This window comes from Balaenoptera ricei, chromosome 19 (genome assembly GCF_028023285.1).
Source record: "Balaenoptera ricei isolate mBalRic1 chromosome 19, mBalRic1.hap2, whole genome shotgun sequence".
Lineage (NCBI taxonomy): Eukaryota > Metazoa > Chordata > Mammalia > Artiodactyla > Balaenopteridae > Balaenoptera > Balaenoptera ricei.
This window is the reverse complement of record NC_082657.1, coordinates 17,369,017-17,396,315: the sequence shown is the minus strand read 5'-3', so window position 1 is coordinate 17,396,315 and position 27,299 is coordinate 17,369,017. Positions and strand designations below refer to the sequence as shown.

The window sequence follows — 27,299 nt, the reverse complement described above, 5'->3', positions numbered from 1 at the left end:
AAAGCTCCAGACTTCCTCCTAAGGACGAAACATGGAATAGAATAACCTTCATAGAGGCACTCTGTTGGTATGTATTAAAGAAGCCTAGAGACAGGTAAATTCTTTGACCAGTAGCATAGAAGATTTACCACTTAAAAAAACCAAGTACATATGCAATGATGTATGTACAAGGATATTCTTCACAAATTTAAGTAAAAACTTGAGCACAAAGCAAATGTTCATCAAGGGGAGGGCATTTAAATCTATTACTGTTATGACTCCTGATATGGAACTGTGGACATTCTAATGATAATGTAGGTTGTATGTTGCTAGTATTGTAAGACATTCACAATGGATTGAGTGAAAAAGAATATGAGCGTATGTGTAAAATAAATCTGTATTTTAAAATAAATGATAACTTTCTCTCAATAGATTAGCATGATAAGTCACTTTCTATGGGAAATAGAATGAGTTAAAATTTTCTTTTTCTAAATTTTGCAATAGTGTTTATTGAAGTTTTGTAAAAAGAACAGTGACACTTTACTTCCATCCACATACTTTCCCAGACTAACATACATATTGGACTTCACCTCCCATAAGCCATTTTGTTTTTTAGAAATCATGCAAAATCAACAAGTAGGAAAAACTTGAGCTCTCTACCCAGTAAGCCCCCGAGGGTATTCTCAGGCTTAAAGTCTAAATGAAATCCCTTCTTATGGAGCTAAAACAAGACTTATTCCAATTCCTCCATAATCTAAGAGGGAGGAAAGGAAGTGAGATGGGCACCCTCCTCCCCATCATAGCCACAGACAGTGCCCTTGATACCTGTCCTTAGTTTTCCTCAGGGAACCCAGCCAACCTATCAAGCAAAGGCTTCATACTATTGGTCAAACATATGCACACCTGACACTTCATACTGAAGTGTCTGGTGTTACCTGATACTAGTCACATAAATAATCAGAGACGTGGGATGTCAGAGGTCCTCTTGGACAGAAGGAGAGAACACAAACGTCTTGTTGGAGGTTTTGCACAGGTTCTACATTGGGCATTCCAGGGTCAGGCTTAGGGCAGATTGGGAATGGACAGGTCTTCAAACCAGTGACAGGAGAACTAGGACTAGGCTCTTGGATTTAAAACTTTGGTCCATAGTGGGATGTGTAGGCTTATTACAAAGTGATAGATGGAGAATGAGCCAGGAACAAGGACAAAGATTTCTACCAGAGGTCTCAGCAGGAGTTTCTCCCTATGGCAAATACATATGATTTTTTTTGATGTCTCTGGAAGCTTAGAGTTTCAAACTTCCTTATCACCCTGAGTCTTGGAACAGTTTCGGCATCAACATGAACTGGCTTTTCTTCTCCCAGTTCGTATTCTTTTTTTTTTTTTTAATAAAATTTTATTTATTTATTGGCTGCATTGGGTCTTCATTGCTGCGCGCGGGCTTTCTCTAGTTGCAGTGAGTGGGGGCTACTCTTCGCTGTGGTGTGCGGGCTTCTCATTGCTGTGGCTTCTCTTGTTGTGGAGCACGGGCTCTAGGCACGAGGGCTTCAGTAATTGTGGCACGTGGGCTCAGTAGTTGTGGCTCATGGGCTCTAGAGCGCAGGCTCAGTAGTTGTGGCGCATGGGCTTAGATGCTCCACGGCATGTGGGATCTTCCCAGACCAGGGATGGAACCCTTGTCCCCTGCATTGGCAGGCGGATTCTTAACCACTGCGCCACCAGGGAAGTCCCTCCCAGTTCATATTCTAAAATGCGCCCTTGAACAGATAAATTCCAATAGCAAAATCATTTATTGTAAATATTGCCTAATAGAAAAGGGAACGAAGGCAGCTCAGGGCTAGTGGAAGGGCGAGGGTTCAGTATGGCATGTACAGTATTTTTCTGTCTCCTTATTGATCTCTCTTGGCCCTATTTTCTTTCTCAAGTGACTGGCATATTTGTTTAAAACTGGTTTACTTATGTCTGAGTCCCCACTCCATCTGCCCCTGGATTTCTCTTTCTTAGTCTTGCTGTTCATCAGAGTGCCTCTATTCTTTCTCTTAAAAATGCAAATCATAGAGCACTCACGTTAGGGGTTCAGCTTTGAAGTAATGTTCCTTAAGCACTGGTCATAAATAGCTACTGAAATAGAAGCTATTGAAATAGCTTCTCACCTCTGCCCCCAGTCACATCTAGTCCTTTAATGTTAACCCCCCTTCCCCATGAACTTAATTTATGTCCCAAACATCTGAGGAAGCATAATGGGAAGGCTTCATAATTCTTCCAAGAAGCTCATGAGGAAAAGCAGCAACAATGAGGAATTCCTATATAAGATTTTCTGGAAGGAGTGAGCAGGGACTTTATGTCTTAGATTTAGTTTAAAGTGGTTCCAGAGTGGTAGTAATCCCAGATCTTGTCTGAAAATAAAACTAAATAATCTCTAGAAAAGAGAGGCACTTTCATCCAAGGATATTGGGGAGCCCAGTAAAATCTCTTTTCAAGGACTGAGTGGCACACAGATAACCAACCAAAAAAGGAAACAAAGCAAACTGAGTAAAGAAATTAAAAAATAAATTTACAAAGATTCATAAGATCCTCAATTATTGGTATTATCAAATGCATATTATGAATCAACTGTGCCTACCATGTTACAAAAATCTTTGAAACACTGAAAATTAAAAAAAAATCCCCTGGAAAGGGAATTATGAACGTTAGATAAATAAGAATAAATCACCCAGATTGCAATACAGAGACTGAAAGATGGAAATCACAGAGAAGGATAGAATGGAAAAAACTACCTAACAGCTAATGGGAGTTCACAAGAAGAGGAGAGGAGAAGAGGCAATGTATGGAGAAGAAAACTTTGCTGAGCACAAGAAGATGGCACTTCACAGATTCAAACTGCTCAACAATCCCAAGCAGGAGAACAATCAAAGAATTTCACACTCAGAAACATTATGCAAAAACTGTAGGAAACATATTTGGTTACTGAATCCAGTTCAATGCCTGGGGTTCTCAGGGGAAAAATTTTAATATCCTAGTCTCTGCAGTCTCCCTTTAAAATCTTGCATTTAGTATGGAGGTTCCTTAAAAAACTAAAAATAGAACTACCATACGACCCAGCAATCCCACTACTGGGCATATACCCTGAAAAAACCATAATTCAAAAAGAGTCATGTACCAAAATGTTCATTGCAGCTCTATTTACAATAGCCAGGACATGGAAGCAACCTAAGTGTCCATCATCGGATGAATGGATAAAGAAGATGTGGCACATATATACAATGGAATATTACTCAGCCATAAAAAGAAATGAAATGGAGGTATTTGTAATGAGGTGGATGGAGTTAGAGTCTGTCATACAGAGTGAAGTAAGTCAGAAAGAGAAAAACGAATACAGTATGCTAACACATATATATGGAATCTAAGGAAAAAAAAAAAAAGGTCATGAAGAACCTAGTGGCAAGATGGGAATAAAGACACAGACCTACTAAAGAATGGACTTGAGGATATGGGGAGGGGGAGGGGTGAGATGTGACAGGGTGAGAGAGTGTCATGGACATATATACACTACCAAATGTAAAACCGATAGCTAGTGGGAAGCAGCCGCATAGCACAGGGAGATCAGCTCCGTGCTTTGTGACCACCTAGAGGGGTGGGATAGGGAGGGTGGGAGGGAGGGAGATGCAAGAGGGAAGAGATATGGGAACATATGTATATGTATAACTGATTCACTTTGTTATAAAGCAGAAACTAACACACCATTGTAAAGCAATTATACTTCAATAAAGATGTTAAAAAAAATCTTGCATTTTTCTGTGTAACTTGTATTTTAATATTAAAAAGGTCATTGTTCTAAAAGAACATTTACCAAGAGATGTGCAATTCTCAGAGAAGGAAATACTAAAGCCAACAGACACGTGAAAAGATTCTCAATGTTATTAACAATAAAAGAAATGCAAATTTAAGCCACAATGAGTTATAATTTGACACCTAGCAGATTTGTAAGATTTGAAAGCTTCACAAAAATCAAGTGCTGACACCAACAGTTGCCAACCAAAATAACTATAAACTATGGCAGGAGTACAAATTGGTACAACTTTGAAAAAGATGTCACTGTTTAATAAAGACATAAATGGGAATATACTTGGCACTGGCAAATCTTTCCTTGTTACATACTCTAAGCCTTGAGAGGGATCCAGCTGATGCCACAATGTTTTTAAAAACCACTGCTGCTATAGGGACTGAATACCACACTCACAAGATATACCAAGGTGGAAGCATTACCTCGTGAATCTTATGCATATAAGTACTTGACATATCCAAGAAAATTCATAGTGATACTATTTATAATTTTTTAAAAAATAAGTAAAATTTAACTTATTTAAAAAAGAAAGTAAAGACAACAACACAAACTCACACCAACAGTAGAATGCTCTGGACTGGATACATCTTTGTCCAGGGCCCGTGTGGGTGGGCTGGGCAAAGTCAGAGACTAAGAAGAGCTTCTGGGGCCGGAGGAGGGTCAGAGGAGTGTTTTTTCCCAGGATTGAGGGTCTTTGTCCTCAGTGCCCTCACTCGAGTCCGATAATCCTGAGTCCTTCGAGGACATGTAATGCACATCACAGCGGCGGTCACTGTCGTAGCGAAGACGTGAAGTGACACTCCGGGAAGTGTCATTGGTCCGCGGACAGCTAATGTTGTAACAGCCCGGACACAGGGCATTTGGGGAAATACAGTCCTGGGCAAGTGGGCGCCAAATACTCAAGACCTATACCAGCTGGACAGCATAGCACCAAAGTTTTGGATGAGAGGAGACCTTAGGCTGGTAGAGGCCACTTCTTGTCCCGCACTAGCAAGGTTGCCCTTCTCCGGGCAGGACAACATCTGTGCGAGCAGAGGAAGACCCGAAAGACGTTTCGCGGCCGCATCATTTTCTGGGAAGTGTAGTTTCGCGGTTCGGGTGCCATTGTCTTCACAGTGCATGTAGACGGCTGCCGTTGGTTCCGGGAAGCAGAGTTCGCCAGAAACGACTGTTGTCCTCCCGGTACTTAGCGAGTGTCCCCGGTGGCGTAGCCCTGCTGTGTAACTTCTCACACAGCCCAGGCTGTGGTCTCGCGGTGCGCCGAGATCGCGCGGTCGCAGAGCCTCCTGGGAAGTGTGGTTTTTCGGGAGGCGACCATGCGACGCACCGGCAACTTTTGTCTCTGACGCGGAGGAGTCTGAGAAGTGCAGCAAGCCGTGGAGTCCGCTCTTGGCCCGCCCCGCGGTCGTCTCCGGCCCTGCTGCGGAATTCTCGGTCCTGGAATCGCGGAGGACTCTGGGCAGCGCAGTTCCCACGAGGCGGGCGGCCATTGTCCGCTGCAGCGACCCGGCGCGTTAGGTACACGGAGGTGCCTACTGTGGACTGCCGCGCCCGGCTTCGGTGCCGGCGGGCTCCTCTGAGGAGTAAGGCAAGTGTGGGTCCCGGGAGGGCGGCCGCGGGCCTCGGGCTGATGGTACCCGGGCGCTGGGCATGGCAGCCACAACGTCGCTGGTCCCAGGGTCTGCTCCCCGGTGTGAGCCCAAGCAGGCCCCTAGCTTCTCTGGGCCTCTGTCATGCTTTGTAAAAGGGGAGTAAGGATGGCGCTTACCTCAGAGCTGTTGCGAAAAGGAAAAGGGAGAGCCAGTGTGCGTTGTACGCACTGAAAGAAAATGCCATCTACATTTTTAAAAAAATCCAGTGTGTAAACCTTGAACAAATTGCTTCAATATCGCCGAGTTTCAGTTTTCTCAGAGTTTAAAAAAAGAAATCTGGAATAATGTGAATGCCTTCCATGCATAGTGGTGAAGATCGAAAGAGCTCTTATTTAACAGTGTTATTACTGTTGTTTTATGGGTTTGTCACTTATGTATATGATAGTTGATTTACACGCAAATGGCACCTGGTTACCTCTTGTCTAGGGAAAGGTTAGAGCCCTAGAAAGTGATTCGCAGTGTGATTCTCCATGCAGGTGTGTCCAGAGCTGCAAGATAAGCCTGATTTTTCATGACTGCTTTTTCCTGTTCTGCCTTCTCAGGCACTGCCCTTCTATAAGAAGAGAGCCTGGAAAGAGGACTGTGTTGACTTTTGGAAATTGCAGAGTCATGTTTCAGGTAAGTTGGTATGTCCCCAAATCTTCCTGAAACACCTACTTATCAGGACTCTTGAGTGTTTGCTTTGCCTCTCCTACCAGTTCCCACCTCACAGAGTCCTTTTAGGCACTGGATCTATGATTCCTTTCATTATAGCAAAGGATGGAGACTGCAGAACTCCAAAGTACTGTGTTTTCTACCAGTTTTCTGCTAGAAGCCTCTGAAGAGTCTTGAGCAAAACTTTTTTTTTTTTAAATTACAATTCAAAGTTGAAGTTTGGAATTATTTGCTTTGTAGTTGTCAAAAGTATATCATGTGGTCTCAATTAATGGTGTATGTCAGTCCTTTCAGTTGTTCAAGTCAAGAGAGGTTTGGAGTCATCCTTGAGACCTCCCTTTCTCTTATACCTCAAATTCAGACACTCTAGTTGGATCTAAAATATACACAGTATATCTACACAATCTGACCATTGGTTACCCTTTCACTGCCACTACCACTGCCACCCTGGGCCAAGCCACTTATATCATTGCAGTAGTCACCTTGCTGGATTCCCTGCTTCTGCCCTTGACCCTCTTCAGTCTCTTCTCAATACAGCTGTCATAGAGATCCTCTTGTTATATAAAATCCTGTCATTCCTCAGCTTAAAACTCTTTGGTGGCCCTAACTCATAATAGAAGTCAGAGTTGTGTCGTGACATAAAAAGTTTTGTACAGTTAGGCTCTCTTATTACCTCCCTGATCTCATCTTCCTTCTCTGTCTCTTTGTTCCCTGTGAGCTCCAGCCACACTGGCTACTGCCTCCAGGCCTTGGAATTTGCTGTACCATCTGCTTGGAATATTCTTTCCCTGGATATACACAAGCTTGCATTCTTATCTCTGTATCTTTGCTCAGGGGTTACTTTCTTGGTAAAGCCTCCCTGAACACCTATTTAAAACTGCAGTCACCTTCTCTCGACTGTCACTTCCACTCCTCCATCACTGTGTTGTTTTTCATAGCACCTATCACTCACTAGCTGATACACTATGTGTTTAGTATATGCATACACTCATTGTTTGTCTCCTCCCACTGGAAGGGATTTTTTTTCTTTTTTGTTGACTGTTTTATCTTTAGTGTCCAGAGTGGTATCTGGCATAAAACAGATGCTTAGTAAATAGCTGTTGAGTGAAGGAGTGATGAGAAAATAATGGGACAGAATCATGGCGTGGAAGTGAAGCCTGCACAGGAGAAGGTATGAGTGGCAGATGTACGTGTTGGGCAGAGTCTGTTTCTTGGGAATATTAGATAATTAGAATTGAAAGAACTTTTTTTTTTAAGTAAAGGCTAAAGTGAACTAATGGCCAAAATCATTCATGGATTCATTTTCTAAACACTTAATGAAGTACCTGTTAGGAAGACTCTTACATAGGTTTGGGTGTACAGTGACATGCAGGATTTCATGATCTCATGCAGTACTGTCCAAGAGAGCTTTCTACAGTGGGGGAAGTGTTCTATTTGTGTCCTGTCCAATATGGTAGCCACCAGTGCCATATGACTATTGAGTACTAGAGTGGCTGAGGAACTGAATTTTTAATTTTATTTAAATTTAATTTTAATTAATTTAAATTTATATAGCCAAATATGGTGGCTACTGTACTGAGCAGTACAAGACTGGTAGAAAAGTAAGAAAGCATAAGAAATTAAGGTATTTACTTAATATCCTAAGTTCTGGGGACAAAGATGAATTAACATCCCAGGCTGCTCAGGCAATTGAAGGGGAAGAAAGAGTTGAAGCATCCCTGGGGAAGCAAGGCTGGAGTTGTTTCGGTGTCTCATAGAACCAGGGCGGCAGAGGTAGAAGTGAAGTTATACCAAACTGAGAAAACACCTTGTGTGTAGGTAGAGAGGCCTAAGAGAGTCTTTCAAGGAAGTGCAAAAATTTTGTACAGCAGTGGTTTTCAAGTGTTTTTGTACAGCAGTGGTTTTCCCACTCATAGGGGACATTTGATAATGTCTAGAGACATTTTCAGTTGTTATAACTGGGGGTGGGGGTGGTTAAGGGGAGTTGCTACTGGCATCTAAAGGGTGGAGGCTAGGGATCCTACTAAACATCCTAAAATGCACAGGACAGCTCCCACAATAAAGAATTGTCCAGCCTGAAATGTCAGTAGTGCCAAGATCAAAGAGTAGCTATTAGATTATGTGGGATTTCTTTTCTAGACAATTAATACAATGATATTCATTAATATCAAAACTTAAAATGTAAAATATCTTTGCATTGGTGGAATAAAACATAGTGTTTTATTCATTTAATATAGTGTTGATTTTTTAATTTGGCTTATCAGTTGGGATTTGTAAAAGCTAATCATTTAAAGACCACTGTGGGGGAATTCCCTGGCGGTCCAGTGGTTAACTTCACCTTCCAGTGCAGGGGGTATGGGTTCAATCCCTGGTCAGCGAGCTAAGATCCCACATGCCTCGTGGCCAAAAAAACCAAAACATAAAACAGAAGCAATATTATAACAAATTCAATAAAGACTTTAAAAATGGTCCATATCAAAAAAAAAATCTTAAAAAAGAAAAAAAAAAAAAGACCACTGTGGAAAAAAGGAAAAGATGGAAATTTTCTCAGTTCATATGATAAGGCTAGCGTAACCCTAATACCTGGCTAAGAGTAAATACAAATGGAAAAAAGGATTTTCCCTGGTGCCAAAAGAGAGACCTTCTCCCCCTCCCTTTTCTTAGAGTGTTTCCTTGAGAAAAATCTGTAATTGTATATCTTTTCCCTGTCCCTTTGAGATGCTTGTTCATCTTTTTCAGAGCTAAATAAGCCTCTGCGAGTTTTGCAAAGCATTAAAGTCTTTCTTAAGGGCCTTGGAGCCATCTCTTCAAAATGGAAACATGAAGGAAGATGCACCCCTATCTCCCTATCTGTATGAGAGTTTAGCCTAGACTCCTGGCTCCAAATTCTAACTACTTGCTTGTCATAAAGATATGAGTTTAAAAATTTTTCTTTGGGGTAAAGGCAGTTAACACAGATGACTACCCCAATTACCAGGTGAATTTAGGATGAAGTATGTGTAGCAAATGATGCTTTCAAGTCCTCTTACCTAAGGACAAGTTATCATTTACTTTGAAAACATGTGTAATGGATTGTATCTGCTTGAGTTTATAAAAGGGTGAAATTTCCTTCTGTCCTTGGAGTCTCATTAGTGATTACCTGTGAAGTGCATTACAGTCTGGTTTAATGCTTATTCAGTAATAAAACTTTTTTTTTTTTTTACACTGTAGAGAGGATTTTCTGCTTGGTAGATTTGATTTTTAATTATTTCCCCAACACCTGACAAAGGTAAATTCCCTCTTTAAAACCAAAGACCAGTGTCACTGGTGAACACATGTATTAATAAAATATTCAAATAAAGTAATAGAATATTGAATCTACACTCGGAGTGAAAAATTTACAATAGCCAAACAATGTCTTTTTCACCAGTGAAAGGTAATAATAATGACATTTTAAATGCATACTTTTTTTGCACATATTTTAATTTGACTAACCAGTAAGCTATTATTAAACATTAAAAATTTTTCTAAAATTTTGCTATTTTAAATAATACTGTGAATGAGTACTATTGGGAAGAAATCTATTTTCTTAGAATATTTTCCTTGAAATGTGTCTTCTTTTTTTTTCTTTGCCCTTCCCTTAAGGTTCTATTCAAGGACTACCTATGGCATGAAACCATCCTTCAGTCTTCTTGCCCAGGGGTCTCAAATTATTTTAATTATAGATTATGAATATGAGGTTTAATTATGTACCATAAATGTTTCTGCTTTTTGTTTATAAATTGGTTATGTATGTGGTTATGAATGTGTCTATCTTTAATATAAAGGTGTCTTTTTATTATGAACCTATTGGATTCTTTTTTTTTGAACCTTAATTCATGTTTTATTATTTACCTGGCACGTAAACTATAAAAAACACAGCTAAACACTTGACTATATGCCAAAAGTTGAATGCTGATTTTGAAAATTTTTATAATTCTATTCCCTACTCTCCTGAAGCAGAGCTCTTATATATTTATCTCTTATCCTTATTGTATAACAATGCCAAGCACATAATTATCCAATTATTACTTAACTTAGATCAGATTCCTGATCATTGTCACAACTGCTGAATCTTGTTCCCTTTCTTCCACCCCAGGGTAATTTTACCCCTTAACCAGTGACAAAAGAGGCCAGGGCTATGGTTGAGCCTAAATGTGTTTGCTATTTCAGGTGACATTTAGTGATGTGGCCATAGACTTCTCTCATGAAGAGTGGGGATGGCTAGATCCTACTCAGAGGAATTTATACAAGGATGTGATGGTACAGAATTATGAGAACCTGGTATCTCTAGGTAAGCATATCTCTGCCTCCACCCCAATGAGGGAGATCTTTCTTCTGCCACTCCAAATTGCTAGAGATCCTCCTTAGTAAATGTTCTGAGGAAATGTATAGCTCTGTTGTGTCCTGCCTGAAGCTTATCTTCCCGTTTCAGTGAACATCCTTCAGACCTTTCTTCGGTCCCTTTTTTGATGATAGTCTCCTCCATGAAGGCCACAGCTTAAACAATGTTTGTTCTATATTTTTCCTGTAAGCAGGTCTTTCCATACCTAAGCCATACGTGATTGCTTTATTGGAGGATGGCAAAGAACCTTGGATGGTGGAGAAAAAGCTGTCAAAAAGTTTGTTTCCAGGTAAGTCATGGTGAATCAGGCAAAGGAGATCTTTGTTTAAAGATGCTTGTAGAAAGTATGGAGGCATTTTAGTATATTTTAGGGATACTGTCATCAGAGATTACAAATATAACAAAATTGAGGGATCCTTAGCTTAGATTTCAAAACAACCATTCCTCTATCCTAAATTATTATTTTTCTGTATTACTCATGTCATCTCATCAAAAGTGGAGGGTTTTGGCATCATAATCATTCAAATTGTTATTTATTTGAAATGAAAATAAGGCAATTATTCTTTTTGAGTCCACTTAAGGAAAAATATACAAATGGTTTTAGGCTGAAAAAGCTGTCAATTAGATGGAAAATCACTTTTCCCCTAAGGCAGAACTTCAAAGAACAAATATGAACATAAGTGTGTTAGAGGAAGTAAGGGATGGATAAGAAGGTTTCTGAGAACAGTATTTTCTTTCTTTTTTTTTTCTGGCTGTGTTGGGTCTTCATTGCTGCATGCGGGCTTTTTCTAGTTGCGGTGAGCGGGGGCTACTTTTTGTTGCAGTGCACAGGCTTCTCATTGCGGTGGCTTCCCTTGTTGGGAAGCACGAGCTCTAGGGCGCGTGGGCTCAGTAGTTGTGGCTCGCGGGCTCAGTAGTTGTGGCGCAAGGGCTTAGTTGTTCTGCGGCATGTGGGATCTTCCCGGACCAGGGCTCAAACCCGTGTCCCCTGCATTGGCAGGTGGATTCTTAACCACTGTGCCACCAGGGAAGTCCAGAACAGTATTTTTTAATGTCAATAAATATGATTTCACACAGATCCTACATAAACTCACAAAGCTTAAACCTTTCTGAGCCATAAAGTGTATTTAGATTATTTTGTTTTCATTGTAGCTGTTTAGCACAGTGCTATAAATTCTTCATATTAAGCATACTAATCTGACAGCAAATTTAGATTAATCAAACGTTGGAGAACCAAGGCTGTGTGAGATAAAATGTAGCCTTTCACATAAGTATAGGCACGAAATGTTGGCTTGGGATCCAGAATGCCTTCTGCATTTTCTTTCTGATAGTTTCCTTTTTTCCCCCAAAACTGATTGCCTATATTAACCCGTTTCCCTTATTATACTCTGTTTCTGCCTCTGTGAGCTGTCTGTATTCTCCGTGCTGCATTTGAACTTTGTTCAGAAATCATTGAATATATGAGAGTTGTCAGAGCCATGTGTCTTGGGGGTTAGAGGGTAATGACTTTATTTTTTATCCAGTTCTCCTATTTCTACCATAGAAGTTTCTTTTCAAGAAGTTCAGAAAAAGCAGTGTTTTGCTGTCTTGATATATTACAGATTGGAAATCAAGATGGGAAAGCAAAGAATTATCAACGAAGGAAGATATTTATGATGAAGATTTTCCCCAAATGGTAATAATGCAAAAAACTATAAAACAAAGTCATGAATTTTCAAATTTTAACAAGGACTTGGATTGTATAGAGAAGTTGGAGGGGAAGTGTGAAAATCAGGTAGAACATTTCAGACCAGTGACCCTCACCTTTAGAGAAAGTCCCACCAGGGAAAGTGTTTACAAATGCAATATGTTTAGAAGCATCTTGCCTTTAAAGTCTATTCTTTCTGAACCACAGAGAATTTCTGCTGAAGGGAAGTCACATAAACATGATATATTTAAGAAGAGCTTACCAGCAAATTCAGTTATAAAAAATGAGAATATCAATGATGGAAAGAAACTTTTGAATTCTAATGAAAGTGTGGCAGCCTTCAGCCAAAGCAAATCTCTTACCCTTCACCAGACTTTTAATAGAGAGAAAATCTATACATGTAGTGAATGTGGGAAAGCCTTTGGGAAACAATCAATCCTTAATCGCCATTGGAGAATTCATACAGGAGAGAAACCCTATGAATGTCATGAATGTGGGAAGACTTTTAGCCATGGCTCATCCCTTACTCGACATCAAATAAGCCACAGTGGAGAGAAACCTTACAAATGTATTGAATGTGGGAAGGCCTTTAGCCATGTCTCATCACTTACTAATCATCAAAGCACTCACACTGGAGAGAAACCATATGAATGTATGAACTGTGGAAAGGCTTTTAGTCGTGTTTCACATCTCATTGAACATCTGAGAATTCATACTCAAGAAAAACTCTATGAATGTCGAATATGTGGGAAGGCCTTCATTCACAGGTCATCTCTCATTCACCATCAGAAAATTCACACTGGAGAGAAACCTTATGAATGTAGCGAATGTGGAAAAGCCTTTTGCTGTAGCTCACACCTTACTCGACATCAAAGAATTCACAGTATAGAGAAACAATTTGAATGCAACAAATGTCTGAAAGTCTTTAGCAGCCTCTCATTTCTTATTCAGCATCAGGGTATTCATACCGAAGAAAAACCCTTCGAATGTCAGAAATGCAGGAAATCCTTCAGCCAGCCTGAATCACTGAATATGCATTTGAGAAACCACACTAGATTGAAACCTTATGAATGTAGTATATGTGGGAAAGCCTTCAGTCATAGGGCATCCCTGTTTCAACATCACAGAATTCATACTGGAGAGAAACCCTATGAATGTATTAAATGTGGGAAGACCTTCAGCTGTAGTTCAAACCTTACTGTACATCAGAGAATTCATACTGGAGAAAAGCCATATAAATGTAATGAATGTGGGAAAGCATTTAGCAAAGGCTCAAATCTTACTGCCCATCAAAGAGTACATAATGGAGAGAAACCCAGTAGTACAATAAGTGTGGAAAAGCCTTTAGGCCATATAAATCACTATACATGTGAAAGATCATATAAGAGAGAAACTGCATAAATGCAGAATTTGTCATAATACACTGTAGCCATAGATCCTCCCTGATTCAAAATCAGAAAATTCTTATGAATGTAATGAATATGGGAAACTCTTTAGCAATGATACAAGCCTTATTGTCTATCACAGTTCACACTGTAGAGAGACTATATGAAGGCAATAAATGTGGGAAAGACTTTAGCCAGCATTAATCCCTTAATTGACATAAGTAAATCCACACTGGGGAAAAACCCTTTACCTGTTACAAGTATGGGAAAGACATTAGGTGATATGAATCTCTTAAAAAACATTAAACTCATACAGGAGAGAAGCAATATGAATATAAAAATTGCGGGAAGTCCAGTTAAAATGCATCCCTCATAAATAAAATTTTTAAAAAAATGCATCCCTCATTTTACATCAAAGAACTCACACTGGAGAGAAAGCTTATGTAAGAAATGTAGCAAAGTGTTCACTAAGCACTCTTAGCTTGCTAGACATCAGAAGATTAATACTAGAATAACCTGAAGGATTTAGGAATTATGTGTAAGTCTTTCTTTGCAATGATGCTAATTTGTAAACAATTCTACAGAAGAGCAGACAAGCATATTATAAATGAATATGCATATCTTATAGTAGCAGCATGCATTTTACTCAAGAGTCCGATGTAGAAATTATCTTTAGCTAATGGGCATGTGAAGATATTTAGTCACCCAGTGGATCCAATAAATGTTATAATTGAAAATTAAAGTTGCAACAGAAGTAAAAAGTGTGAATAAAATTTTTGGTCTCTAGTAAAATCATTTTGTATATATTGAACTCTTTCACTGACACACTGATATTTCTTACAAAATTTTCCACTACTTTCCTCTTGAAGAATTAGGATCAGCTTTCCTATATAGCCTTCAGTGGGAGACTAACAAGCCTAGAAAAAAATGGCCTGATCTCTGAGCTAAGAATGTCACTATTTTGGTAAGGATAATCCACAGTCCATTTCCAGTTGGCTTAATTGACACGTTTTAATTTTTACAAGTGCTGTGAGAACATAACCAAGAAACTATACGTGCTATGAGGGATTAGAGCAGAGAGGATGTGCTTTTTAATCCAAATCCTAAGGAATGAGTCCTAATTACAGTGACCTTCCATAACTGCAGATTCTGCATGTGCAAATTCAACCACTCCCAGTTGGAAAATGTTAAAAAAAAGTTTTTATCCAGGAAGTTCTAAAAAGAAAAACTTGAATTTACCGGCTGCAGGCAGTTATTTACATAGTATTTACATTGTGTTTACAACTATTTACATGGCATTTACATTGTATTAGGTATTATAAGTAACCTAGGGATAATTTAAAGTGTACGGGATGATGTGCCTAGGTTACAGCAAATACTATGCCATTTTATGTAAGGGATTTGGAGCACCTGCAGATTTTGGTATCCGTAGGGGGTGAGGGAGTATGTTGGTCCTGGAACCAGTTCCTCGCAGATGCTGAGGACAACTGTATGTAAGGCACACACGCTCTTGGAGTTCATTCTAGGCAAAGCAGACAAGTTCTATCATGTTTTCTGCAGCTGGAATACATTATTCAGTGTCTAGTTTCAAGTTTTGTGGCTTTGAGGTACTACTGCTGGCAGCAACACTAGTAACAGCAGCAGTCATTTCCCCATCCCTTGATCATTGTTATGGGAGGTTGGAATTTAGTAGTCCAGAGCTGTTCCCATTACTTCTTCAGCCTGCTCACCAATTTTGAGAGCACCAGTATCCTGCAACATATCTTCTTAAAATATTTAAGAGTGTTTTTGTTTTCTACACTGAACCTTGACATAATTATAGTTTATAAGGGGGATGGCTTCAAATATAAGTTTCAGATAAGAAATGGAATAGCCTTACTGGCTTTACAGTTTCCTATCTTGTGACTGGAAAGGTGATACAGATCAGCGATTAGGATTGTATGGACACAGTTGCAAGTAAAGGGCAGTTATATAGTTTATATTTCAGATTATGTTCTCTGGCATTTGATAGTTGTAAGACATTATTTTAAGGAAGAATATTATATTGCTGATATAATTCTGGTATGGAATGAGTGATAGGGTTTCCAACTTTAGACAAAATATTCTCCTACTCTGGTACATATGCTACTTTTAACAGAAAGCTAAGAGGTGAAGGCACATAGCAATTCTCACCAGATGTAGTGGGTTTGGAATGGGATGGTGAAGTTTTAATATTAAGCAGAAGTTTATCTTTCCTTTGATTTAGTTATAAGATTTATTTTGACATTCTATGGCATGTTGAAGGATCTTCGAGAGATTTATAATTAAAGGAGTATGGGATGGTATCAAACAAGGATAAGAACATTTATAATTATGGATAGACTGGCCCCTAGAAGTATATTTAGTTGTGCAATAATGGCGGTAGCTTTTTGTTTCTCCCATGCTCTGTCCTCTGCTCTCCTAAGCACTGATACAGCAAAGACGAAGTAGTCCTTTAATCCCCCAGATTTTATTCGCTTCACTACACATAGTTTTATGCCATCTTGTTATTTTGTTATGAGGATTCATCCAAATACTCACACTTTGTCATTTAAAAAGCATGAGCATACACATGATAATGTTTTACAATTCTTGATTTAAAGTGCCTTCACAATAATACTGAACTAGGAAAAGAAAGCCAGAGACTTAAATATTTAAGATAGTGAAGGTTTTAAGAAAGCAATAAGAGTATATACCTGAGATCATAATGATGTTATAATGTCACCAATGGAGAATCATGCTCAGTCTTATCTCTTAACCATTTCTTGATGTGTATGAAGAGCATAGGCTCTGGAGTCATGTTACCTGGGTATAAAACCAAGTTACGTGTATACTGGCTTTGTATGACCTTGGACAAATTGCTGCACCATGCCTCAGTTTCTCCATCTGTAAAATGATGATAATAAGATCTCAGGATTATTATGAAGATTAAGTGGGTTAATTGATGTAAGATGCTTATAATGCCTTGTACCTCAAAAGCACTAAAATAAATATTAGCTATTAATTTCATCATCATTATCTTCACATGGTTGCTTCATCGTTCTGGTCTCAAATGTCACATCTTCTAGTGGGTCTTCCTAATCACCTGTCACCCATCTACTTTTTCACCTTTTGGGGGGCTCTTACAAGACACTCCCATTTGCTTCCAACAAGTCTTCCTTTGGTATTTGAACCATCTTGCAGGGGAATATATTTATTATCCAAAATACTCTGAGGAGACACAAAGGACACTGGATAGGAAAAAGTGAGATAAGAACACAGCAGGGCTGCAGGAAGGTGGGAGGGTGTACTACACAGGTGTTTTGGAGAAAGAGCAGAATGAAGGAGGCCCCAGGTCCCTGTGGAGGAGAAGTGAGGCTTTGCCCAGTGAGACCAGAAGCCTAAAGGTCTTCAGCATCACCTCTCAGTACAGGGTCCTTTGGACTGAGTGCAACTGCCCTCAGTGTTCCTGAATAGAGTTTACAACCATGTTATTGAAGGTCACTGATGCCTGGAAAGTCAGAGTAGCTTCAGTAGCCTTGGGCTAGTCATATGTTACTGGAGACAATTGTGCAGTCATTCATAAAGATCCTGAAAGAACCAAGGCACACATCACTGAGCACTTTGTGGGAGACTAGCTCTGATTTGGGCACCAAAGGGGAGTCAGATACTGCCTTTTAAACAGGATGCAATTGTGTTAGAGAAAAAAATGCCTATAATTTCGTTGATGAAAGACAATGACAAGGCTGTGTGGCTTGAGGGGCACAGAAAGTAAGTTCAGGCATTAAAGATGAATAGGGAAAAAATTATAATGGTAACAAACAATATCGCTAGCAGCAGTATTTGAGTCTCATGGCTGTATACATGTACTGTGTACCTGCACTGTATGCTGAGAACTTTGTATGCAGCATTCAAGCAATTAAATATTCCCAGCTCTGGACCCAAATTCCCAGGTTTGAGTCAGCCTATTGGTACTGACACTTGCTTTTCATTAATCTTAGAAAAGTTACTTCATTTCTCAAGCTTTGATTTCAGCATCAAAACAAAAATAATTCCCACTTCACCAGGTGGGTGTGAGAATTTATTTATTCATAAAGCAAACAGTGGAGTGACTGGCACATGTAAGTTGTTTGGTGTGTTTTTCTTACTTTTATTAATCCTCCCACAGACTATTAGGCAAATGCTATAATCTTTTCTATGGCACAGTCAGCAACCTGAGACTCAGGCAGCACTAGCAAATCTCCCAGAGTCACACATCTCAGGAACACAGGCTGAATTTGAACATCCAGTGAAAGACATACAGTTGCCTCCTGGCAGTATTGTCTCTCAGAAGATCAAGGTTCTCTTTGCAATCTCACAGGTCCTCTCATGCCTCCTTGAACAAAAAATATTCCCTTTGACCATGTGGTTCACTCAGCCTAGAATGTTTCCAATATCTATCAAGTTCACCTGACAGAAGGACTACTGCCTACCTTACAAAGTTCACTTTAGGTGTCTGACAATAATTCCTCAGGCAAAAATGGAGAAAATGAGAGATAAAAAAGTAATAAGGCATTTGAAAACAAAGAGCAAGTTGGCAGAAGTTCCTCCTTTCCAGTAATTACTTTAAATGTTAATGGATGAAACTCTCCAATCAAAAGACAGAGACTGGCAGAATGGATTAAAAAGCCAAACATGATCCAGCTACATGCTGTCTATGAGTGACTCACATTAGATCCAAAGACACAAATAGGTTGAAAGTGAAACAGTGGAAAAAGCTCTTTTATGCAAATAGTAACAAAAAAAGAGCTGTGGTGTCTATACTAATATCAGACAAAATAGACTTTAAATCCAAGATTACAAGTGACAAAGAAGGTCATTATATATTAATAAAATGTCAACACAGCAAGAAGATATAGCAATTATAAGCATTTACACATCTAATAACAGATCCATCAAAATATATAAAGCAAACATGGAAAGAATTGAATGGAGAAACAGTTCTACATTAATAATGGGAGATTTCAATACCCCACCTTCAATAATGGATAGATCAACCACATGGAAGGTAAGTAAAGAGACAGAGAACTCAAGTCAATAAACCAACTACATCTAACAGATAAATGACACTCCACCCCCAAAGTTCAAAATACACATTCTTCTCAAGTGCATGTGAAACATTCTCCCAGGATAGATTATACATTAGGCCACAAAACAAGTATCAATAGATTTTAAATGATTGATATCATCATACAAAGAAACTTCCCTGACTACAGCCGAATGAAATTAGAAATTAATAGGAAAACTGGAAAATTCACAAATATGTGGAAATTAAACTGCACACTCTTAAACAACTGCTATGGTCTGAAAATTCATATGTTGAAATCCTACTGCCCAATGGGATGGTATTAGGAGGTGGGGCATTTGAGAGGTGCCTAGGTCAGGAGGGTGGAGCCCTCATGAATAGGATTAGTGCTCTTATGAATGAGAGCCCACAGAACTTTCTAGCCCATTTTGCCATGTGAGGACTCAGTGAGAAGTCTGCAACCAGGAAGACAGCCTGACAATTCTGGCACCCTGATCTCAGATTTTCAGCCTCAAGAACTGTGAAAAATAAATTTCTGTTGCTTATAAGCTACCCATTCTCTTGTATTTTCTATAGCAGGCTGAATGGACTAAGACAACAATCCATGTGTCAAAGAAGAAATCACAAATTAAATCAGAAAATACTTAAAGACTAATGAAAATGAAAACATAACATACCAAAATTTATGGTACACAGCAAAAACAGTGCTAGGAGGGAAATTTATAGCAGTAATCACCTACATAAAAGAGAGATCTGAAATCAATAACCTGACTTCACACCTTCATGAACTACAAAAAGGACAAACTAAACCAAAAGCTACAGAAAGTAGGAAATAACAAAAAACAGGGTAGAGATAAGCCAAATGGAAGAAGAAAAACAACAGAGAAAATCAATGAAACCAAACGTTGGCTCTTTGAAAAGATCAACAAAATTAATAAACCTTTACCTAGACTGACAAAGAGGAAAAGAGAAAACACAAATAACCAAAATCAGAAATGAAAATTGAGATATTACCACAAACCTTACAGATATAAAGAGGATTATAGTACAATATTGTGAACAACTATACACCAACAAATTAGATAACCAAGCAAAAATGGAAAAATTCCTTGGAACAGAAATTACCTATACTGACTCAAGAAAAAATAAAATATTTCAAAAGACCTATAAGAAGTAAAGAGATTGAATCAATAATCAAAAACCTCCCGACAAAAACAGTTCTGTACCAGACTGCTGCACCAGTGAATTCTACCAAACATTTAATGAAGAATTAACACCAGTCTTTCTCAAACTTCCAAGAAATTGAAGAGGAGGAAACACTCCATAACTTATTCTATGAGGCCAGTATTTTTCTGATACCAAAGCCAGATAAAGACATCACAGGGAAAGAAAATTACAGACCAATATCCTTTATGAATATAGATGTAAAAATCCTCAACAAAATATTAGAAAATTGAATCCAACAGCATATTAAAAGGTTTACTCACCACGACCAAGTGAAATTTACCCCAGCAATACAAGGGTGGTTCAACATAAGAAAATCAATGTAATCCTTCCCACTAATAAAATGAAGGAAAAAACCCCCACATGATCATCTCAATTTATGCAGAAAAGGCATTTAACAAAATCCAATGAACTTTCAGGATAAAAATGCTCAGAAAACTAGGAATAGAGGGAAAATTCCTCAATATGATAAAGTTATTTGTGAAAAAACCTACAGCTAACATCATACTCAAAGGTGAAAGACCGAAAAATCTGAAAAAGAAAAGGAAGGAGACCTGCTTTCACAGTTGCTATTAAGCATTGTACCTGAAGTTCTACCCAGAGCTATAAGACCAGAAAAAAAAAGTCATCCAAAGTGGGAAGGAAGTTGTAAAATGATCTCTCTCTCTCTCTCTTTTTTTTGCAGATGACATGATCCTCCTATACATTAAAAATCCCAAAGAGCTCACAAAAAATAATAAAGCTAATAAATGGATTCAGCAAAGTTGCAGGGAAAATCAATACCCCAAAATCATTTGTGTATCTATAGAATAGTAGTTAACAACCCAAAAAGGAAATTAGGAAGCTCCTTCTATTTACAACAGTACCAACAAGGATAAAATATGTAGTAATAAATCTGACCAAGAAGGTGAAAGATTTGAATGCTGGAAACTAAAAATACATTGCTGAATGAAATTAAAGAAGACCTAAATAAATGGAAAGATGTCTCATGTTCAAAATAAAATAGGAAGACTTAGCATTGTTAAGATATCAATATTACCCAAAGAGATAACAGACTTAATGCAATTCTTATCAAAATTCCAACAGCCCTTATTGCAGAAATGGGAAAGCCAATCCCCAAATTCATATGAAATTGCAAAGGACCCCAAATAGCCAAAACAATCCTTTAAAAGAATAAAGTTGGAGGACTCATATTATCCAACTTCAAAACTTAACAGTGTGGCACTAATATAAGGACAGACATACAGACCAATGAAATAGATTAGAGATCCCAGAAATAAACTCTCACATATATGGTCAATTAATTTTCAACAAGGATGATAGGACCATTCAAGGGGAAAGGACAATCTCTGAAAAAACTGCAGAGGAGGAAACACTTCCTCATTCTATAATGCCAGAATTGCCTTGATACCAAAATCAGACAAAGACACCATAAGAACACAAAAACACAACAAAAACTATAGACCAATATCCCTTATGAATATGGATGCAAACATACTCAGAATACTAGCAATAGACACTTCTCCAAAGAATATGTATAAATGGCTAAAAAGCACATGAACAAATGGTTAGCCTAATTAGTCATTAGGGAAATGCAAATCAAAACCTCAATGAATTGCTTCTTGGCCTTTTGGCTAAGATCGAATGCAAAACCGTGAGATACCAGTTAACACTGCCAGGATGGCTAGAGTAGAAAAAAGAAAGAAAGGCAAGTAAGTGTTGGTGACGTTGTGGAGAAATTGGGACCCTTTGTGCATTGCTTGTGGGAATGTAAAATGGTACAGCCATTGTAGGAAACAGTATGGTGGTTCCTCAAGAAGTTAAATATATTTATAGAATTATCATATTTTTAAGCAGTTCTAATTCCAGATATACATTCAAAAGAGTTGAAAGCAAAAATAAAAACAAAAAACAAAAATTAAAAAAGAGTTGAAAGCACGGACCCAATTGCTTAGGACTCAGATAATTGCTCACGGATGTTTATAGCAGCATTATTCACAATATCCATAAAGGCAAAAAACAACCCAAATTGTCATCAACAGATGAATGGATAAACAAAATGTGGCATATACATACAATGGAATATTCTTCAACCTTAAAAGGAATGGAATTCTCTACAGGCTACAATATAGATCAACCTTGGAAACATTATGCTAAGTGAGATAAGCCATACACAAAAGGACAAATGTTTTATGATTCTATTTATATGAGATACCTAGAATAGGCAAATTCATACAGAAAGTAGAATATAGGTTACCAGAGACTGGGGGCAGGGTGGGAAGGGGAGTTATTGTTTAATTGATACAGAGTTATTGTTTGGGATGATGAAAAGTTTCTGTAAATGGATAGTGCTAGTGGATGCACAACATTATGAATGTATCAATACTTAATACTATTAAATTGTACATTTAAAAATGGTTAAAATGGTAAAATTTATATTATATATCTTGCAATAAAAAATGAAAGGAAAAAACCCCCAATACACAATACATAGCTAGCCTTCTTTATTCTTGGGAAATTAGATGCTACATCTTTGATTCTAGCAGAAGTATGGCAAAAGGGAGAAGCCCAAGCAAATTATCTAAATCCCATATAAAATCATATATATTTCAGTGTAATTTTCAGAGTGCCACAAACCATACCTGCTAGCTTTTATCTCCAAAAGAGATACTTTTGTAACTGAGCTAACCTATCTCTATTAGGACTCACTAATAGACAAGTTAATGGAAATTACACACCAAGACTGAACATGAAAAGAAAGAGACAGAACAAAGTTTGTAAGTGCTCACCAATTACACTGAGAAAAATCTGACTTTCTAAAAGGGTGGCAGGTTCCAATATGTAATGACATTGCTTAATTGTTTATAATTTTATTTCTCCTTTAAAATTATTTTTGTAAGAATAATAGTCTCATACAGGATTACTCGTTAATAATTAGTATTTATATGAGAAAACAACCAAGTCTGCAACCATTTGTTGATGACCTTAGTTTGCTATATTATATAATGATTTAAATTTTGTAATTGATATGGAAGATAACAACCCATTTCCTAGTTGTAAATCATGTGAGAATTGAGGCAGTAAAAATAAGGCCCAAGACAAGGACACAGGAAATGTTAGGATAATATGTGAATTTTTAAATAATTGAATGAATCGGTAGTTTACAACATGTGGCCTCTGGACCAGCAACATCAGCATCACCTGGAAACCTGGGAGAAAAGCGAATTCTCAGGAGATTGTTCCTGGCAGAGAGGAACATCTGAACATCTGATAACTGGATAGACTGGGCTTTAGGGAGGGAAAGAAGGTCTGTTGAGTAGAGGTAGTTTGGGGTGGCTGGGAGTATATTCATCAAAACAGAGCGGGGAGGGATTGGAGCATAAGGTATCTTTCCTGACATAACAGAGGTCTGGATTTCATCCTAAGAACAAAGGGGAACCTGGAAACAAAGGGGCACCCTCCTCATGAGCCAGGGACAGACTGGGTCATTAATAAGGGAACAAGTGCTGGGCATGGCTATGGTACACTGAAGAGTGGATCCCACCTCCAGGAGTTACTGTTGCAGGCACCCAGCTTCTACTGCAAGGTCTTCCAGTTTCTCCAAAGAAGCCCAGGCTGAGAGACAGTGTAAAACTGCACAGATTCTCCATGGTGGAAACTGATTCATATTTTTTAAAAAAACAAACCCTTTGGGAAGCCTTAACCTACACCTCTAGGCCACATGTAGACTCCCAGGTAGTACCTGGTTAAAGACAGAACTGAGGGGCTTGGTCCTACAAGCAATCCAGTTATGCTTCCATATATCATCAGACCAATGCAAATAGGAGAAACATGGATAGATTACTATTTGTAACTGTACAAATAGTGTAGCCTTGATAAGGTTTCATTTTATTAAAACATAACAGCTGATGACAGTGATCACTTGAGCCCCTAGGAGACATATATGAGGGTAGACGCACAGGTGCCTAAATGCAGAGAATTGAGAGAGGTCTTGATGGTCCTTCTGAGGACTCCACCTTTCACAGGCATTGTCAGAGTTGTCAGTTTACATTTGTTTATGTAATTCTTTTTGCAAGAATGCCAGTCTCCCTACTAGAATATTTAAAGAAATACAAAAATATTCCCAAATCACAATGTCTGACATCCAATCAAAAATAAACAGTGATACACAGGAGCAGGAAAATATAACCCAAAATGAGAAGAAAAATCAATCACTTAAAACAGGCACAGAACATGAAAACATGCTCATCATCACTATTAGAGAAATGCAAATCAAAAGTACAATGAGGTACCACCTCACACTGGTCAGAATGGCCATCACTAAAAAGTCTACAAATAATAAAGGCTGGAGAGGGTGTGGAGAAAAGGGAACAATCTTACACTGTTGGTGGGAATATAAATTGGTGCAGCCACTATGGAAAACAGTATGGAGATTCCTCAAAAAACTAAAAACAGAGCTACCATATGATCCAGCAATTCCAATCCTGGGCATATTCCCAGACAAAACTATAATTTGAAAAGATACATGCACCCCTATGTTCACAGCAGCACTATTTACGATAGCCAAGACATGGAAACAACCTAAATGTCCATCAACTGATGAATGGATAAAGATGTGGTGTGTGTATATGTGTGTGTGTATGTATATGTGTATATATATATATACATACACACACACACACACACACACACACACACACACTGGAATATTACTCAGCCATAAAAAAGAATGAAATAATGCCATTTGCAGCAACATGGATGAACCTAGAGATTATACTAAGCGAAGTAAGTCAGAAAGACAAATACCATATGATACCACTTATATGTGGAATCTAAAATACGACACAAATGAACATACCTACAAAACAGAAACAGAGTCACAGACATAGAGAACAGACTTGTGGTTGCCAAGGGAAAGCGGGGGGGTGGAGGAGGGAAGGATTGGGAGTTTGGGATTAGCAGATGCAAAGTAGTATATATAGGATGGATAAACAGCCAGGTCCTACTGTATAGCACAGGGAACTATATTCACATCCTGTGATAAACCATAATGGAAAAGAATATGAAGAATATATATATGTATTACTGAATCACTTTGCTGTACAGCAGAAATTAACATTGTAAATCAACTATATTTCAATAATATAAAAAAAACAGGTGCAGAATGACAGATAGTAAAAGTAGAAGACATTAAAACAGAAAAATTTATTCCATATGTCCAAGAAGCTAGAAGAAAGAATGAACATGTGAAGTAGAGACATGAAAGACTTAAGGAAGACCCTAATCCAACTAAAAGAGATAAAAACTATAAATTATGGTATGAAATACACTGGATGGGATGAAGGGGAGAGTGGACATAGCAGAAGAAAAGATTAGGAAACTGGAAGATGTAGCAGTAGAAACTATTCCAAATGAAGCCAAGAGAAAAAACAAACAAATATAACAAAATTCATCAGTGATCTTTAATAAGCAATCCTGATTATTTGTGAATTCACCTATTCACTGAAGTTTATTTGTAACTCCCAAATCAATACTCATAGCATTTTTGCAGTCATTTGCAGACATGTGCAGAGTGATAAAAAATTTGAGTTGCCCATCATGCATGTTACCAGCTAAGGTCAAACACGGTGTCACTCTGCCTTCTGGTGTCAGCTTTCATATTATAAAGTGTCCTTTTCACAATCTCTTTAGTGCCACACTTTTTTGTATTTTTGTGCTTTTTTGGGTGATTTTGCTGTTGAAAATGGCCCCCAAGCACAGTGTTGAAGTGCTGTCTAGTGTTTGTAAGGGCAAGAAGGCTATGATAGAGAAAATACATGTGTTAGATAAGCTTCATTCAGTCATGACTTATGCAGCTATTGGCTGTGAGTTCAATGTTAATGAATCAACAATACGGCACATCCAAAACTAGGAAGAGGAAATTCACCAGTCTCTACATGTGGCCACTCCAGAAATGTTAAAAGTGTCAGGGGAAACACTGACTGAAACTGCCTGCCCTGGCCAGGCAAGATAGTAGCCACTTGTATGAGTTACAACAGGAGGTCCTGGTAAGGAACACGGAACTAACAAGCTACCACCAACTGGAAGAATTCAGGAAAGGTCAAAAGGAGAGGAGACACCAGTCCATATGTCCTTCAAACTTCCCAGAATCCTTCTCACTGGAATCCATCTTGGCTGAGCAATGCGTGTGCCAACAGGAAGGACCCTGAATCAGAATGACTGGCCAGAGACAACCCAGAAACTAACCCCATTTCCATAAAACCCGAGACTGCAAGCCACATGGCAGAGCAGTTCTCCTGGTTTCCCTTACCCTGTTGCTCTCCACCCAGGGAACCCCTTCCCAATAAACTCTCTTGCTTTGTCAGCATGTGTGTCTCGTCAGACAATGCATTTCCGAGTGTTAGACAAGAGCCCACTCTCAGGCCCTGGAAGGGATCCCCCTTCCTGCAACAAAAGTAACATCTATAGTAGTGTAATGAATCTAAGAAAAAGATGGAAAAGTGACAAAAGCTGTGGATTCATGAGATGAAGACCGATTAAAAAAAAACAAAAACCATACAAGACAGCATTGAAAATACCCACTCCAACCTAAATGATCTTTTCATACCCCTAAATACTAATGTTATCCAACCTCTCAGTCAGGACATAATAAAAGCACAACATGAGGGAGCTTTTTAGCAAAGCTCTCAGCACCAACAAAGAAACCACCATGGGACTTCCCTGGAAGTCCAGTGGTTAAGACTGTGTTTCCACTGCATGGGGTGTGGGCTCAATCCCTGGTCAAGGAACTAAGATCCCACATGGTGCATGGTGTGGCCTAAGTAAATAAATAAAAGAAACCACCATGATAGACTACTGGATGTCCGTCACTATATGCACTGTTATTGTGTTTGCACAGCCTGGGATAATAACAAGCAGACTACTATCATTAACTGTTAGGAAAATGCTTGGCCAGACTGCCTGAAAAATTTCAAAGGCTTTGAAGGTGTTACAGAAAATATAAAGGACAGTGTCAAACACATAATGCATATCACATGGCATATAAGTAAAAAAGGCTTCAATGACATGACAGAAGACGTGGAAGAAATTTTGGCAGAGAAGGAAGTGGAACCCACCAACAAAGACCTGGAAGAGATGGCAAAACAAGGCAACAAGCTCTCCTTTGGTTTTCCTGGGTTAAGCCAAGGTCAGGAGATTAATCCACTCAGTGCACTGCCCCATCACACATCCTGCAGTTCTATCAAAATCAGCGTTTTAGTTAATGTTTTTAATTTTGGTTAATTTTTAATTTTTTCTAGGACTTTCTTTGCATGACTGTACTGTAGAGCAGTGTACTGTATAGTGTTTACATGTTTATTTTATGTGAGTACTGTATATGTGTATTGTTTGTGTGTATGATTGAGTGAAAGAGTTAAAGCAGTACAATAACAATAGAATACACAAAAATGA

The 27,299-nt window shown here is 38.5% G+C and overlaps 1 protein-coding gene across 1 annotated transcript; it reads left to right on the top strand.

The window, feature by feature from the left end:
* Positions 1-5,403: 5,403 nt before the first annotated feature.
* Positions 5,404-14,327, top strand: LOC132354269 (zinc finger protein 181). The gene is made up of 5 exons (XM_059906040.1): positions 5,404-5,411; positions 6,018-6,093; positions 10,321-10,441; positions 10,686-10,781; positions 12,094-14,327. The coding sequence occupies exons 2-5, from the start codon at positions 6,085-6,087 to the stop codon at positions 13,578-13,580; spliced, it is 1,713 nt and encodes a 570-aa protein (XP_059762023.1). The 5' UTR covers positions 5,404-5,411; positions 6,018-6,084; the 3' UTR covers positions 13,581-14,327.
* Positions 14,328-27,299: the final 12,972 nt, after the last annotated feature.